The following is a 16266-nucleotide window of genomic DNA, read 5'->3' on the forward strand; positions in this document are numbered from 1 at the left end:
CATGCTGGGATCCTGCTTCCTGTTCTAGGGGAGGCAGCAAGCTTTCATTCCCAAACCTGGCAGCTTTAACCCTTTGGAGACTAAGGGCAGGGGGATACACTTTCACTGACTAGGGTATGATCACACATTTGTTCCAATTTCATGAACTTACCCCCTAGTAAATAAGCATCCCTTGTTAAACGTCTGCAGTATGTTCTGTAAAACGAGGTGTTACGGCCGTTAATGCGAATGGACGTTGGTCGAATGGACGTTAAACAGGGCATACCTGTAAATTTGTTTTGGCAATTAAATGTATATTGTAAATATGTCAGAGTAATGTTCAGTTTGTACACACTGCAACACAGTTTGGAACACTTACAGAAACACTGAAAATACATAGTAAGCACTGGTGCCAGTTCATTTTGATCTCAGAAATCTAATCATCATTGCGTATGTGAAGATGACTAAATAGTGTAGCTACAACATTAAGATGGATAAATAAATTGGAAAAACTTATGTCACCGAGTACGTTTACTAATAAACACTAAGAAAACCGAATTATTGTGTTGAGCCAACAAAAACTGGACTTTTAAAGTACATGTAAACATGAAATTGTACTAAATTGAATTTCTCAAACTCGAACAAAGAAACCCAGATGATGTGACTGGGAGTCGATTTTCTCCTGCATGTATACATTCAATCGGACTCAAACTGGCCTAGGCGCTCTGTGCATGCTCCACAGTGTCCCCCCTGGCCTTTGACCCGGAAGTAACAAAAATAAACGGTATGCAGAAGAAGCATGGAGTACAGCAGAGATCACATTGTTGGTGAACTTCAGCACCATAAAGTGGTGTTGATTGCCTTCGGATAACACCATAGTCAAGGAATAGCAGGCATCTCGTTCATTCCAAAAATTTTTTTAAATGTACCGCACATACAAAATGTACAGCCTTGTAAAGCTGTCCAATTCATCGTTCAACTAAAGGGCGATTTTACTGTATTTTTGGAGTAAAAATTGATTCTGGCGCCGAATGACATCACAACACGAAGTGGGGAATTTAACTGTATTGAACTCGTTTTTTACTTCTGTGACGTAATAGGTCAACCGGAAAAAACCCAATAGCTAGTCTAGCAGCTCAAATCATAGAACAGTCACTGCAAAACTGAAACCCATGTGGGTCAGCTGCCCTGCTGCGCCTACCGTGCATCCATTCATAATCTGGGCCCCCACAATCTAAAGTGTAAACATGACATTTCACAGTCCACCCATTAATCAGCCCATCTGTGTGGGTGATTAATGCCACAGAGCCAGGCCCCAAACACTTGGTAAATCAGGTAGCACATCTCAAGCCAACCGCGAGTAAATTATGGCCAGAATCCACGTCGCCTCCAACAATTACGATTCCTCAAGCAACTGTAGGTACGGATTTATGAAGTGATATCAGACATAATGGACAAGGCCATGAGAGTTTAAAATGCTGAGTTCTACACGATTAAATATCCTTTTGGGCTAAACCACATCCACCTGCTACTTTAATCATCTATGTCCAGCATTAATATTCATTATTCTGATGAAGGTCACACACAGCACTACTCTGTATTCCGGTCTACTTTCACGCATCTCTACTACATAGCTGCCCTCTACCGGCCAAGCCGCTATCTACAGGAACACAGAAAGCAGACCCATAGGCAGCAGAACCCACCGGACAAGGAGACTGCAAGAAGACTGTGACCTTCTCGTCCTCCAGCATGAGCTGCAGGAAGAGACGGCGGATGAAGCCCGAGATGTTCCCAGAGATGGGGACGCTGCCGCGCTGGGGGGCTGACTGGAAGAGCTCACACAGTACCTGAAATGCAAGCAGGGGGCATGTTAGCTAAACTACAGCAGCGAGCGGCACTGACCGGCTCTAAAAATTCAGATTTGGGGTACCCAGCATTAAGTTATTTGGTATTGTGAAACACAGCAGACGGGTGTCACATGTTACATGTCACTCCCCCCCACCCCCACCCCAGTACACAGCACCCCCACCTGGGCCATGAGTCGCTGGTTGTTGGGATGGCAGGAGATACACTGCAGGAAAAAAGCTACGGTGGCATTCTCGATGGCAGTCCTCTGCTGGGTGGTAAGCCCACCACCCCGGCCAGATGTACCAAGGGTGTAGCGGGAGCCGGAGGCTGGAGTCTGTCCCTGTGGCCCCTGCGTGCTGCCGGTGGCACTCGAGTGGCAGAGCAAGAATAGCAGGGCTGTCCACAGTGGATTCACTTCTGGGCTGCCCAGCCAGTCCTTCATGGCATGGCTGCTCCCCACCTCAGTCAGGAACCGCAATACAGGGGCAACCAGGTCGGCGGTCAGGGGCAGGCGTCCAGAGAAGGGGGGCTGGGCCCGTCGCGGGCGGTCAGCTGGCTCAGAGGGGTCAAGGTGTGGAGCCTCGGAGCCAGACAACAGGCTATAGCAGAAGGCAGCCAGGCTGCGCACCAGTAGCAACGGCAGACCAGAGGCCAGCAGCTGCTCTATGGCACCCGATGACTGGGAGGCGGCTGCCAATGTGGCCAGCTGGCACTCCGAGAGGACGACAGGAGCCCGGGCATGCTTGGAGTCGTCTGTCTGGGCTGCTGCACTCAGGTCATGTTGTTTCTTGCCATCGTCAGTCATGGAGTGGCGGTGCTGGGCCGGTGACTGCTCAGAGGGCGGGGCCACGATGCCCATCCAGGCCATGAGGAGGGAGAAGTAGTTGGGGTGGATGTGGCACATGGAGCAGAGCAGGCTGTCCACTGCCTTCTTCAGGACCATGTTACAGGGCAGCAGCATGGACCAGTTGTACAGTAACCTAGAGGATGATGAGAGCAGGGTTCAATACTGTACAGGAACACAACCCGATCTGCAGTGAGGTCCCTCCTGGACCTGGTCCGGCCCAACTCACTGGAAGAGCTGCCGGCTGAGCAGCGCAGGCAGGTCATAGTCCACAGGGAGCTCGTAGCTGTGCCACAGCACAGCCGCCACGCAGTGCAGGTGTGAGGGCGATGGCATCAGCAGACCGTACTCTCGGGCGGGGCCACCAGGGCCACCATAGCCCATTTGACCACTCCGTTTCAGTGCCGCCACGCGAGACGAATCCTGTACCCACTGAAGGAGGGCCTGGATCCTGGGGAGAGGACAGAGTCAACCAGGTTATACTCAACAGCAGGCTCAAGCCCAAAGAGAACCCAGAGTCTGTCTGAAAGACCAAACAGCTCAGATAATTTAAAAGAATAATGAACTCCGGTAAATGGGCTATGAATGCACTCACTCCTAGCCATTTCCTAGCTACCACACGATACCTGTCTTTTGTCCCGGGATCCTGGGTTGTACCGAGCTGGTAGAGGATGTCTATGGTGGAGTCAGACGAGAGGCCATTGAGCCTCCCAAACAGCAGAGGGCTGTTCAGATCTGTGTGGTGAGGAGAGTGTTAGAGAGTGGACAGTGCATGAGCACTAAAACCTTGGCTGAATCAGAGAACTAAACCGTGACAACGAAGAGTAGTAATGCTAGATGGTGCTTGAGTATGTTAAACGGTGTAACAATACTAAACCCAGAAGGCTGCTTCAGAGCACTAAACCCTGATATCACAGAGTAGTAAATCCAGATGATGCCATAGTACTAAACAGGAAAAGAACACTAAACAGCTTTTGACTACTAAACCCAATCTCCAATGGCACAAGAGTACTAAACCCCGACAGCACAAGAGTACTAAACCCCCAGCTGCTGCTGAGCACTAAAGCAAAAACTCTTCCCCCCACCCCCGTTAGGACACGCACTGGCGGGGTCGGTCCCAGAGGCAGCACAGTTGCGCAGAAGGATGTCGATGAGCTTGAGGCCAATGCGGGTGGACTGCAGGCCGATCTTGACTAGCACAGCTTCAATGTTGGGCGAGTGCATGCCACAGTATGGGGACATCAACAGCGCAGCGCATGTCTGCAACAGGTTGGCGGTAGGCGCGGCGGCACCAGCCATGGTGGCCTCCAGGTCGCTGACATGTGTCAGGCAGTGATGCAGCAGTCGCAGCCAACCAATGCTGAAGGGGACATGAGACACCGACCAATTAAACAGCATGCTTTTCCAGGAGTCATCCTAGTCAGTAGCTTCACTTTACTCACAACTACACAGCTACAGCGGCTGCACACCATCCAGAATAAACATTTTTTTTTTTTTTTCTTTTTTAAATAAGTGAGATTAAACATTCAGCCACATGCTGGAGCCCCCCCCCCCCCGAAAAGTGAGGATTGACCCAGTGCAGAAGCATCAATTGTCTGATTAATGACAGGCACTCCACCTGGTCTTGGACACCTGGTCCTCGGAGGGCAGGAAGGGGTTGTTGACGGTGGCAGAGGAGGTGTTGCCAAAGGCGGTGAGACCCAGGAGCTTGATCTGTGAGAGGCCAAGCGTGCTAGCATCCCGAGGCCGGTGCAGGCGCAGGCACACAGCCGACGCTACTTCTGCCCGCACCAGCTGAATCTTAATATAGGTGAGGCCGCTGGTCACCACAGGAGCCGACAGCGGCAGCATGTTGACTCCATCAGCGCTGATCTCCACGGAGACAGAGGAGGGGCAGGCTGGGATGCGAGGGGGCAGAGGGAGACATCATGAGCTTAAATGTGCAGGTGTCTGAGAGGAGCAAAAATTACTTGAACAGTACAGACCACAGACTCAAGTTAGATGAGGCTCATCTTATTCTGGCACTGATCCTGGACCGTATCTGGCCAATGAGCCCCAAAGGACAATGTAAGACATTAACAAATCCATTCTCAACAATCGCCCTCTCTGGGGTGGTTGCTAATAAACCAGAGCATGTGGAGCATGACGACAGCGACTCAGGTCTGTAGGCAGGAGGCGCTGCGTGATGGACACTCACTGGCAAGTGAGGCCAGGTGGGGCTGTATGTGGACCTCCTTTAGGAGCACGGCTGCTGGCAGGTGCACCGTCAGGTCACACCAGGCCTCTTCAGGCAGGAAGATATATGACCAGGCGGCGGAGCGGGCACGGCGGTGCGGTGGTGTGGCCTGGAGCAGCACCTCCGCCGGTTGGGCCGTGGGACTGCTCGAGGTGATGGTGCCTGGGGAGGACATTAGTGATGTATAAATAGGTACAAAGGTGAGAATCTATCCATTTCTGGAGCTCCATACTGAATCACAGTGAGTCCTGTTGACTGGTACGGTTTGTTATGGTACATCGTTGTGGTACAGCAGGAGCCCTGTCCCGGACACTCAATGATCACACACCGAGAGGAGCAAAGTTGTGCAGTCCCTCCGCGTTATCAGGCTCTGAAGCCAGCACCCGGGCCTTCAGGCTGCCGTCTGCTGCCTTCCCTGGCCCAGAGTCCAGGAATTTCATTATGGTGGACACCATGCTCCGTGCTGTGTTCACAATGGCCCGTGTGCTTGTCACCATGTTGTTGCAGATCAGTTGTACACCACCTGGGGGTGCCGAAACACACACAAACCAAGTGAGAACAGGGAAGCACTCTGCTCACCAGGAAAAGGAAGATCAAGGCGGCAATAAAGCGTCCCGAGTTCCCTAATCTCCCAAAACAGCTGAGAAGCAGCCCTGGGGACTGCCAGTAGGCAAAACGGGATGTACCCATGTCGTGAAAAGCCTTGAGGGCTTCGCTGGTATCCAGCACCCTCAGGATGAACCAGAGCAGGGGCTCAGAAAGCTGGCAGGTAGACAGGGATCCCTGGGGGACAGGCAACACACAGAAAGGTTACTCCAGAGGTATAAAGCACTGAGGAGATCCCAACATGCAAGGCCTGGCTCCGAGTCACCCCCACCTGTCTGCCCATATAGCCGCAGGCCATATACGTAAGGATGGGCTGCAACATGACCTGCACGGAAGTGGCCTTCTTGCTCAGCGTGGTCAAGATGGTGAAGAGGCCGTCCCCAACAGAGATAGCATCCAGGCCGCCATGGAAGTTCTCATGCTTGGTAAGGTGGAGGCCGCTGGCTCCTGGAAGCAAAGCATCATGGGCTTCAAAGAGAGAGCAACAAAAAAAGGCAACAAAATCTCACTTTCATGCCACACTCAGCCAAATAGGAATTGTCGTGGTCATTTCCATTAAAAAAGAAAAAAAAAAAATCACAGATCTACAAAGGACCACTAGTGGTATGATGGACATACTGCGCTGACTGTTTGACCTACCTATGATCATGGCCATGGCACTGCTGTTGCACTGGCCCAAAGCAGACAGAATCTGGCTCATGACTTGCTGATTGGCCAGCACCAGGTCGGCCACGCCTGCTGCGGGGCCCTGGGGGGAATTGGAACCCGCGCTGGAGGCCTCCTTGCTACCACAGACCTTCTCCTCGTCAGAGACGCTGTCGCAGGCACTGCTGCTGGAGGGCAGCATGCGGCCGCTGAACTCACGGTCTCCAGACAGTGGCAGCTGCACCAGGGCATTGACCAACCTGAGCAGGTCGAACATGAGCTGGTCTCGGGTGGTCTCACCGCATGCAGCCTTGGCATCTCCTGGGCGAATGATGTTGGCAAAGAGGCCGCCAAAGCAGGCACGGGCCCCCACCGAGCTGTCCGAGCCACTGCGTGACACCACCTTGTCAGAGCAGGTGATGTAGTGGTGCACCAAGAAGGTGATGGACTCGATGACGGCCGAGATGGTGCTCACCGACACCACCTCGAAGTTCTGCTCCAGGGTGAACTCTAGCAACTTCACCTGTGCATCCAATGGCCCCTGGCCCGACTGGAAAGGCCCTCTAATGGAGCAAAAGGGAACATGGCATAGACCATGCTTTAGGACATGGGGTCTTATCACATACAATCAAGTTAATAATCCACCTATATCCAGACTGTCTGCATTTGGCTCTATACCCAAAATTATTCAGATGTAAGATCCATTAGGTGACCTGACCTACCTGTCAGTGGACAGAATGTGTATGAGTTTGAGCAGGAATTCGCTGAACATCTGGGGGCAGGTGGAGGACAGGTGCACCTGCAGCCTGGTGAGGAACTCCTGCATAGCCTGCGTGGCCGTGGGACCAACCTGTCGTCACCAAACAATGACATCACATGCGTCCCGCCTCCAACACAGCCTGCTCGCAAAACCAAGACTCATTGTGCCCCCCATTAAGAGATTAGCCCGCTGATCTATCATGCTGGCTGGAGTGTGTATGGCATACTAAACAGTTGAATGCTTTATGGTTTCCTCAAAATCAACAAACATTTCACAAGAAAGTAAAGTTGCTTCCGTCAGTGGGCGGGACTAGTGCAAGTCTCCGCCCCCCAAAGGCATCATGAGAAGGAAGTGAAGCAAACCTGGGAGCTGTGCTGGCTGGTGCTGTAGGGGCCGGTGCCAGAAAGGAAGCGCACAAGAACGTGGACCAGGGCTGGGTCCGACACCATCTGCTGGGCTGTGCTCTCATGGGTCCCTAGGATGCCAATGGATGAGGCTGAAAAACACACATGTATAGGTTCACATGCAATGCTGCTGCTGGGAAGCCAGAGTGTGTGGGATGGGAAAACCAGAATACTGGGGGGGGGGGGCAGCACTCACGGCTGGGCTGCATGTTGGTCATGAGAGTGAGGCTGTGGAGAACCAGGCACCAGGTCCGTAGGGAGATGTTGAGGTACCAGGCCAGGACTGTGAGGAAGCTGCTGATGGAGGCTGCAGAGGAACAACAGACAGCCGGGTGAGAAACCGAGGAAGAGTTCAGAAGAGAAGCCAGCATGGGGCAGAGGTAGGAGGACCGACCCTCAGCAGCTACAGCTCTGTGAGTCCATGGCAGATTAATCACAAGAGAGAACATGCTGAGAGTACAAGAGAAAACCTCCATTCAGGCAGGAGAGTGCAAGCTCCTCCAGATAGACAAGAGAACATCAAAATGCCACAAGCTGTCACAGCTGCTACTGGTCCTTGGTCTTACAGACTGGCTGACCTTAGAGATCCACCCACAGCCCCAAGCAGGACACCATTAAAGCCTCCAGGACAATCACCCTTTCTGGACCCAGCTGGTACCACCAGCTCCAATATACAGCTCAGGCTGAGGCAGGAGTGATAGGCTAATGCATTAAGGCTTTAAGGTAAAATTTACCATCCTGATGGTAAATCCTATCTCCCCCTTCACCCTGTGAGTGTAAGCCGTGCCAGACAGGCTGGTCTGAGAACAGATGGCTACTCAATATTCAGGTTAACATACGTTAACCTTTACATCAGCTGCACTGGAGAGCCACAACGCAAGAGAGGCCACTGATGAGACCAGAGGATATGAGGAGGTAAAGCTGACCTTGATTCAGAGGGATGGTGGGAACTCGGCTGGAGTTAAACAAAAAGACGTCAGACGTGCTCTCCTCACTGCCACCCGAGGAGGAGTTGAGGCTGAGGGTCAGCCAGAGCTGCAGCAAAGACTCCAACTGCAGGGAGAAACACAAGAGCAGAACTCATGGGCTGGAAGTCGCTCAGAAATGGGATCACAGGAAGGGAGTCAGAGCCACCTGTGTCCGGGGGGAGGGGATCACGGCCTAAGGAGTTAGAGCCACTCCAAGTGGTGATCACAGGCAATGCAGTCAGAGCCTCTCAGAGTGGGAAATGCGGGACAAGGAGTCAGAGTAGCTCAGAAGGGGATTCACGGGCTGGGAGTCAGAGATGCTCCGACCGGTTATCACAGGATAAGGAGTCAGAGCAGCTCAGTGTGGGAATCACGTGATAAGGAGTCAGAGCAGCTCAGAATGGGCATCGCAGGGGGGAGTGAGGAATCCCTGGCAGCCATAGCACTTCATACCAGAGAAATGACTGTGACCACACTAAGCACCTGTTACAGTAAGGGGTTGTTCAGGGCTTCAGAGTGAGGCTGGGCTGGAACCTACCTGCACGTGGTGCACCTGCAACATGGAGAAGAGCTTGTTGAAGCAGGCACTTAGCATGGGGATGGAGGAGACCTGCACCATGAGCCCACCTCCCTGCGAGGAGGGCTGCAGGCCTCGCAGAAGTGCATCGTCCGTTCCGCTGGAGGCCTGGGTCACTGTGGGGGAGTGAGACAGACATGTAACCCGCATCATGTGGATGTATGCATGTGTGAGCACGGCCATGTCACGCACCGGCAGGGGAGGAGGCGGTGAGCGCCTGCAGGATGGAGTCCGCTTCCAGTGTGGCCATCATCTTCAGCATCAGCTCTGCCTGCTGCTCCAGTCCCACCTCCAACCGTGCGTCCAGTGCTGCTGGGGACCAAAGCGGCGGAGTCAAAAAGAGGTGCGGCTCTCCCCAAGGCATGGTAAGCATGTGAATGACCTTACCTTGTGAAACGGAGATGGACAGACTCTGCGAGCCGGGCTTCTCGGGGCCAGCTGGGGATTTGGACACGGGCACACCCATGCCTCCAACATAGGGATTGTAGCTGTATGTGCCATAGTCAGCACCCCAGTAGTCATACCAGGTGCTGCTTATGGGCTTGTGGGGGGGAGGAAAGAGATGTCACTTCAGGAGTCCACGTCGTTGTTGTGGGGACAACTTGCCCAATCATTCTAATGTGACTGTTCTGTTTGACACACTAATCCAAAGCCTACAGGCTTGAGACACTGTCGCGCTTTACAGAATACGAGAGTCATGTTTCGACCAGGCAGGGCGGCTAGCATGCAGAAATAGGGAGACACACTGAGAAAGGCGGACATACTGTACCTTGAAGACTTTGGCAGCGAGGGGATCTTTTTCCAAATCAACATCTAAAGGATCAATATCAACATCCATGAGGTCTTGTAGCAAGTCAAAGTCTATGTCTTTATCTTTTTCCAAAGAGGCCAGAGGTGCTGCACCTTTGGATAATGAAAACAGCTTTGATGTTGCCAAGCAAGTACCATTAATAGGCCCCTGAGAGTGTCTGCTGACATGGTCTGCTGATGTGAACCATAAACACACGAGACAGAACAGAGGTGAGGACAAAAGGGCTATGAGGCGGCAAAACGCTGCCCTGCGCAAACATGGATGTACTGATGGGCAGGGAAGGCAACAGTGATTGGAGAGAAGCAGCCGATCACGTCACTCACATAGCCCAGGGTATAACCGAACATACACAAGAGCATACAGGGTCTGTGCAAAGGACACAGTGACACAGTAAGGCCTACCGACGCACTTCGGAAAACAGAGGGGGTCGCCAATGTACCTGCGATGATATCGGGGGCCAGGGCCTCATCAAGGGTCTCCCCGAGAGGAACAGGGGTGGGCTGTGGTAGGGTCTCATCTGAGTCCACGGCCACCCCAGCCTCCTCAACTGCCGCCCCCTCGTCCATCCCCTCCAGCGTGGCCGGGGACAACAGCTCACCTGTGTGAAGGCATGACAGCCCAGTTACCATGGTGATGGCCAGTGCCTCACAGTATGGTTAACACGAGCGGTACGGTCCTGCCCCCACCCAACGGTATGCTGCACCTGCCAGGATGTCCTGCACCATGCAGGTGAGTGAATACTGGGCCCAGGCCCCGCCCCAGGAGATGTCTCCACGGTTAAAGTCTGTTCCAACGAGTAGCAGCAGGATCCTTTCCAGCTGCTGTTCACTGACAACCTCACACAAGTGGATTGTGGGACGGCTGGCATTGGCTATCCTGGCCAGCACCTGCACAGGGACAGACAGGTGAAAAGTCAAGAAATGATTCCATCTTCACCTTGTGTGGAAAGGTACTCCCCTGAAGCCATAGCTCTTAAATTTGCTTAGTACACAGAATGTCAGGCAGGGCGCAGACCTTGCAGACGAATAGCAGCAGGTCAGCATGGCACGTGAAGTCCATGGAGAGCAGGAAGAGGGCCAGCTTCTGTACGACGGAGATGCAGCGCTCGTGGGCCAATGTGAAGGGTAGCGGCTCCACCTCCGCAGGTTCCTTTGTCGATGACGCCTCGGTGTCCAGTGTGGAGCGTGGCCACTCTGCCGTACGCCGCAGACGGATCAGGTCTTTAAAGTGCTGCAAGTGGGGGAGGGTAAAGGTCATCCAGAGTGCAAGAGAGAACATCTCACATCACGTCACACTCATACCCACTAGGGGGCAGAAACATTCAAGGGAGCTCATGGGAGTGGGTGGGCACTGACCTTAGATGTGGCTTGCTTCAACTTGGCCTGCTCCACTAGTAGTTTATATGAAGAGCCCTTGTTGCTCTGGATTTTCTCCTTCTCGATCTGCTCCACCAAAGCCTTCTGCTTGGCCTTCAGGAGATTCAGCTGCTGTGGTGAAGATGGTGCTCGTGAATAGTGGGCAAAGCACACACAGTGGCTCACAAGGCACACAGCGCTAACACTGTGGACCTACCTGTTTGTGGTGGACCAGCTGCTTGCGGATCTTCCTGGAGTACAGTCGATCCAAGCTGCTGTTGCCTTTGCTGGACCGATGCAAGCTCTGCGACTGAAGGCTGTTGTTGATGAAGCTCCACTGATTCCCTTTAGTGATGGAAATAAATGTGTCATAGGGCTGCAGCTTCACATCACGCCCAGCATGGTCCAATCACATGCAAGGGCAAGAACACAGGCCAGTGAAAACCAGGGAGAACACACCAATGAAAACACGCTCGCGATCCTTCCCACCCAGGTGCTTCTTAGTGGCAGTGGCCTCATCTTCAACGCTGGCCACGTAGTCCAGCAGTCGCGACACCAACATCACCACCCAGCTGATCATGGGGATGTCTAGCACACCTGCCGCACACACAAGACATGACCGCTGATTGGCTGAAGAGCCATGTGGAGGTAGGGCCAGCCAATGGCAAGGGCCAGGGCATTGCGGTGGGCCATTCTGAAGCCCCACCTTCTGTTCTGCGCTGAGATGATAGTGCCGCTGTGGCCGGCTGCTGGAGGGGGGACAGCAGGTTGTCCAGGAGGTTGAGGAGACCCTCCAGCACCCCACTGTTGCTCAGAGATCTTTGCCCAATGCAAGAAAGGAGCATGAAGACCCTAAGAGGGGACACAGCAGGCGGTGAGTTGACATCTGATCTGCACTAATACACCACTTTGGACAAAAGCGTCTGTCTCAGGCCCAGTGCTCCACACACCTGTCCTGGGGGAAGATGAGCAGCTGCTCGGAGTTGTATAGCTCCTGTAGCACGTTGGAGAGGAATTGGCCCCACCAGCGCTCGGTGCCGCATAATTGCACCAGCAGCAGCCCCGCATGCAGTCGGATCTTGGGTGTGCCGCTGATGCACAGGTGCTTGAAGAGCTCCTCGCAGGCCTGGGCGTGAAACGTGCCACGCAGCACCAGGGGCACTGAGTGGCCTGGGGGATGGGGTATCATTAAACAGCCTGTCTGGGACATACACACCTAAAAGAAGCAGATGAATGGTGAGAAGAGTGGAGCAACGGCACTCCCTACCATTGGAAGAGTGCAGTAGGCTGAGAAGCGTGTCCAGCAGATATCGGATGATGGTGCGGAGCTGCTCCGTGGACGAGTTCTGGACCAGCTCCTGGGGGTCAGGTGCTGGGGGCAGTGGTGGTCGACTAGCACCCAAGGACACACGCAGGCGCTGCACGGCGTGGTGCGCAAGGTTGAGCTGCAGCTGCAGCTGCACACAATCCTGGTAGGCAGAGAATACACGGGCGTCCTCCTCCACCGCCTTGTCAGGCTTGCGAAGGAAGTACTGCGCATTGTTGGCACTGTTCAGGGGTGGCAGGTCGATACTCTGTAGCAGTGTCTCCAGCCGATGGCAGGCCAAGTTGTACCTGTGGAGATGCAGAGTGGGGTGGTGGGAGGGGTAGCCAGTTGAGTACCCACCACACAGCAGGTCCTCCTGACTACCAGGCCGAATGCCCCAGGCCAGTGAGGGATAGTGATTCTTCAGGAATCGACAAGTCGAAAGAGGTTTTCCCAAATTATGGAGGAGGCTATGGGCCGGCCCCTCCAGCAGCACTTCCGTGTAGTTCTGTGCGATTCTGCCCTACCCCCTCACCTGCACTGGATGTCCTCCTGCAGCGCAGCCATCATGCTGAGGTGCTGCTCCGTGTCAGGCTGATTGGCGGCCTCATTTTCACCCCGCAGCGGCTCGTGCATCAGCTTCAGCTCCGCCTCCCATGGCAGGATGTAAGTGTGGCCATAGTAGAAGCCCAATGGGATCTTGGCCCTGGCATTGGTGCTGCCGTAGCGGCCGATGACTGTGATCTGTATGAAGCCGACACAATGAGTCTGTAACAGTCACATAGGGTTGGTGTACCCGGACACCCGGCACCTCTCCTGGTGTTGGTATGGGTGTGTGTGTCTGTGTGTGGTGTGCGTGTGTGAGAATGCCCTGGCACCCCCTTCTGGTATTAATGTATGCACACTCACCTTCATGAAGCGGCAGACAGGAGGGGGCAGCAGGTCATGTAAAATGAGCGAGTGTGTGCTGATATCTGTGGCTACCACCAAGCGCCGGCCATCCACCTCCTCGCCCAGTGTCCAAATGTCAATGGACAGGGAGGCGAGGTCCGCGCAGGTGGGGATCAGAGCGTCGGTCAGCAGGACGGGCCGGCCAAAGTCCAGGGTGACGAAACGCCGGGCGCCTGTCGCATACACATGTTTAGCCTCATGCTCAACATGCACTTCTGGCATATCCAGTCATGAGTGATACATATACCAGCACCATCAAAGCGTTTCTGTGGCACCTGACAGCCCCATGCTGCTCCTGCCACCCCACCCCCCAGGGAGTCACACGGGGCTCTCACCGGAGTGCATGCGCTCGATGATGATTGATTGTTGTGGCGGTGGCTGCAGAAAATGGGAGGCCTGGGAGATGGCCAGCGCCAGGCCACTGCCCGCAGAGCTCTGTGGCAGAGAGTCACAAACCCCAGACGCCTTCAGTGGAAAAGACGGGACACAGAGAGAGGTAATGACAAGACAGCATCACCCAGGTTGGCCAATACAAGGAAAGTGAGGTTTTGGGGGGGTGAGCAGAGAGGCACCAACCGGCTTGGCTTTCTGTGTGGCTTTGTTATGGGAGGCCAGGCTGACGGGTGGCGGCTCTGCGATCGAGCAGGGAAAGAGCTGGGCCAGCTCCACGCTGATGGCAGCTGACACGGCCTCATTCGGTGGGGTCAGAGGCGGAGTCATGAACAGGGGTGTGGTCTTAGGGGTAGGCGGGATCACATCAGAGGGGTGGATGAAGAAGCCAGGCGCAGTGGAGGGATTCGAAGGCACAGAGTTATGAAGGGGCCCCACGGCTGCCACCGCCGCGGAGGTGGTCTGGTGCAGCTTGGCCTCCAGTTTGGCCTTCTGCAAGCACAGGAGAGCATCAGTACTGTACTTGGAGAGAGAGCATCTGCACCACATTGCAGTACATCTAACAGCACTGGGTAAAACACCAAAAGGCAGGCAGAAAATCGGCTCAAAACGCCCGAAGAAGGGCCCTTGACATGCACCCCCGACCCCCTGTCACCCACACAGCCTGACCTGCTGCTGCAGCTTCAGCAGCTGCTGCTGCTTCTCCTGCAGGACCTGAAGCTGCTGCTCAGCTGACACCATAGCGTGGGACAGCGATTGAAGTGCCACCTGTGCTGCTGAGCTCAGCGCCGTGGAGGCCTCGCCCACCGTGCCAGCAGACAGCCCCCCAACTGCCGGTGTCACGCCAAATGAACTGACTATTCAAGAGGAGACACGGGTTCAGAAAGGTCAGAGGGCAAAGGTCACAGGCATGCTGATAAATGAACGCACTCACGCAGTTCATATATTCCTATCAACCTTAACCCCCACCCAGCCTTAACCTTAAACCCAAGAAACCAAACAAAATACAAGACTTTTGACATTTTTAATTTTTTAATTGTAGTCAAGGATTTTTTTTAAATTCGCACACACGGTCAAAAGAATGGGTTTTTATCATATTGTGGGGACATTTAGTCTCCACAATGTAATATAAACATGACCAAACAGAGAGAGACAGACAATCACAGACAAACAACCAACAGACCCTGATGAATTTTCCTAACACAATACAACAGGATACAATTTTCTTTCAGAGGTAACCAAAAATATGGCTACCTGCCAGAAAGGGATCACCACAGGTCACCACAGCAGGGGACGAGAGAGAGTGAGTAAAAAGGGTATATACCGGTGAACATACTTGCATCATCCCTCTCCACCCTAGTGCCATCACTAGTGGAGACGCAAGTAAAGTGCAGGGGCTCGACCTCGAGGAGCCCAGTGAGTGCGGTGAAGCTCCCCTCGGCCGCGGCACAGCTGTTTACCTTACCACTTCCTGCAAGAACACCACACACGGTCACTTTGATGATGGTGACAAAAGCATCCACAACTCACCGTGCAACACAGCAACGCAACCAATGTATCAAGGGTCAGGGAGACTCATCTTGCAGATGGACATTTTCATAGCCCGGTGACATGGACTCCCGATCTTTTACTCAGCGCCTGGGATTCATTACTTTCATATACTGGGCTGTGTGTCACCCTGGCCTTCACCAAGTGACGAGAGCAGTAACAGAAAGGATGACCCCCCAACAGAATCGCAAACACCCCACCCCACTACAATCCGAGCTTGGCGAAAGGGCCCTGGAGCCACACACAAACCTGACAGGATGTCAGAAAAGTCAATCTCATCAGACTGCACGCCGATGCTGCTGCTGAAGGCGTTCTTGCAGGAGGACCCGCTGACCTCTAGGTCAAACAGAACCGGGTCGAAGGGCGAGCCATACAGGCCATACCTGAGACCAAGCAGGCAGAGAGGAAAGAGGAGCTCCTCTGAAACTAGGACTTCAAAGATTTAATTAAAGTACATTTTGGAGCGCGATGGCCGGCATCAGTTTGACCTCGTCAGGGAGTCTGTGTACATGGGCCAAGGGCCAGGGAGCCAACCTGGTTTGTAGGAGGGCCTCCAAGGGCGTAAGCCGGTCCTGGAGCTGGCGGGAGACAGCTGTGAGGAGGTCAGCGCAGGCTGTGCTGCACAGTGCCAGGTCTTCATCTTTCACGTAGTTCAGAAGCACAAAGTACCAGTACACTGATCCTGGTGCATGGAGAAGGGGCAAAGTCACTCGTCAGATCACCACAATGCTAATCGTGGATGAGGGAAAGGGGACAGTAACACATCAAGCAGCCCTCCACTTCAAACAATCATTGTTTAGTAGAGATGTCATTAAAGCCAATTTAAACACACACTCCCCCCATGTGGACGGCTGTTGAGGGTCATCTGGCATATCTCTATACTTCTATACTATCCCTATACCTGGACACATACCTCCTGTGGCCGCCGCAGGCAAGTAATGCATGTTGTCCAGCAAAGCCTTCAGCAGAGCTGCTCCGAACCCTTGCTGACTGGGATCACCCTTCCCGTTACTGTGACAACAAGCAGCATCATTAGCT

At 53.7% G+C, this 16266-nt stretch overlaps 1 protein-coding gene across 6 annotated transcripts in view; it reads right to left on the reverse strand.

The window, feature by feature from the left end:
- The window catches only part of birc6 (baculoviral IAP repeat containing 6), a 77411-nt gene that overhangs the window by 31826 nt on the left and 29319 nt on the right, over positions 1-16266 (reverse strand). For 3 of the 6 annotated variants that reach the window (XM_023803617.2, XM_023803628.2, XM_072709781.1), the window contains 37 exons: positions 16142-16239; positions 15763-15910; positions 15478-15611; positions 15005-15151; positions 14350-14537; positions 13867-14172; positions 13626-13755; positions 13249-13463; positions 12875-13083; positions 12301-12647; positions 11984-12203; positions 11740-11885; positions 11493-11630; positions 11251-11378; positions 11034-11165; positions 10693-10908; positions 10382-10565; positions 10118-10276; positions 9637-9770; positions 9255-9408; positions 9060-9176; positions 8829-8983; positions 8249-8375; positions 7519-7629; positions 7281-7414; positions 6881-7008; positions 6153-6721; positions 5785-5960; positions 5594-5690; positions 5236-5430; positions 4869-5069; positions 4290-4569; positions 3775-4031; positions 3298-3406; positions 2901-3122; positions 2009-2807; positions 1683-1826 (listed from right to left, as the gene is read on the reverse strand). In XM_023803617.2, the coding sequence (XP_023659385.1) occupies positions 1683-1826; positions 2009-2807; positions 2901-3122; positions 3298-3406; positions 3775-4031; positions 4290-4569; positions 4869-5069; positions 5236-5430; positions 5594-5690; positions 5785-5960; positions 6153-6721; positions 6881-7008; positions 7281-7414; positions 7519-7629; positions 8249-8375; positions 8829-8983; positions 9060-9176; positions 9255-9408; positions 9637-9770; positions 10118-10276; positions 10382-10565; positions 10693-10908; positions 11034-11165; positions 11251-11378; positions 11493-11630; positions 11740-11885; positions 11984-12203; positions 12301-12647; positions 12875-13083; positions 13249-13463; positions 13626-13755; positions 13867-14172; positions 14350-14537; positions 15005-15151; positions 15478-15611; positions 15763-15910; positions 16142-16239 (7354 nt within the window). Of the gene's footprint in view, positions 1-1682; positions 1827-2008; positions 2808-2900; positions 3123-3297; positions 3407-3774; positions 4032-4289; positions 4570-4868; positions 5070-5235; positions 5431-5593; positions 5691-5784; positions 5982-6152; positions 6722-6880; positions 7009-7280; positions 7415-7518; positions 7630-8248; positions 8376-8828; positions 8984-9059; positions 9180-9254; positions 9409-9636; positions 9771-10117; positions 10277-10381; positions 10566-10692; positions 10909-11033; positions 11166-11250; positions 11379-11492; positions 11631-11739; positions 11886-11983; positions 12204-12300; positions 12648-12874; positions 13084-13248; positions 13464-13625; positions 13756-13866; positions 14173-14349; positions 14538-15004; positions 15152-15477; positions 15612-15762; positions 15911-16141; positions 16240-16266 lie in introns of all 6 variants that reach the window. The other 3 variants (XM_023803608.2, XM_023803598.2, XM_023803634.2) reach the window with 3 other exon arrangements.

This window comes from Paramormyrops kingsleyae, chromosome 3, assembly GCF_048594095.1.
Source record: "Paramormyrops kingsleyae isolate MSU_618 chromosome 3, PKINGS_0.4, whole genome shotgun sequence".
NCBI lineage: Eukaryota > Metazoa > Chordata > Actinopteri > Osteoglossiformes > Mormyridae > Paramormyrops > Paramormyrops kingsleyae.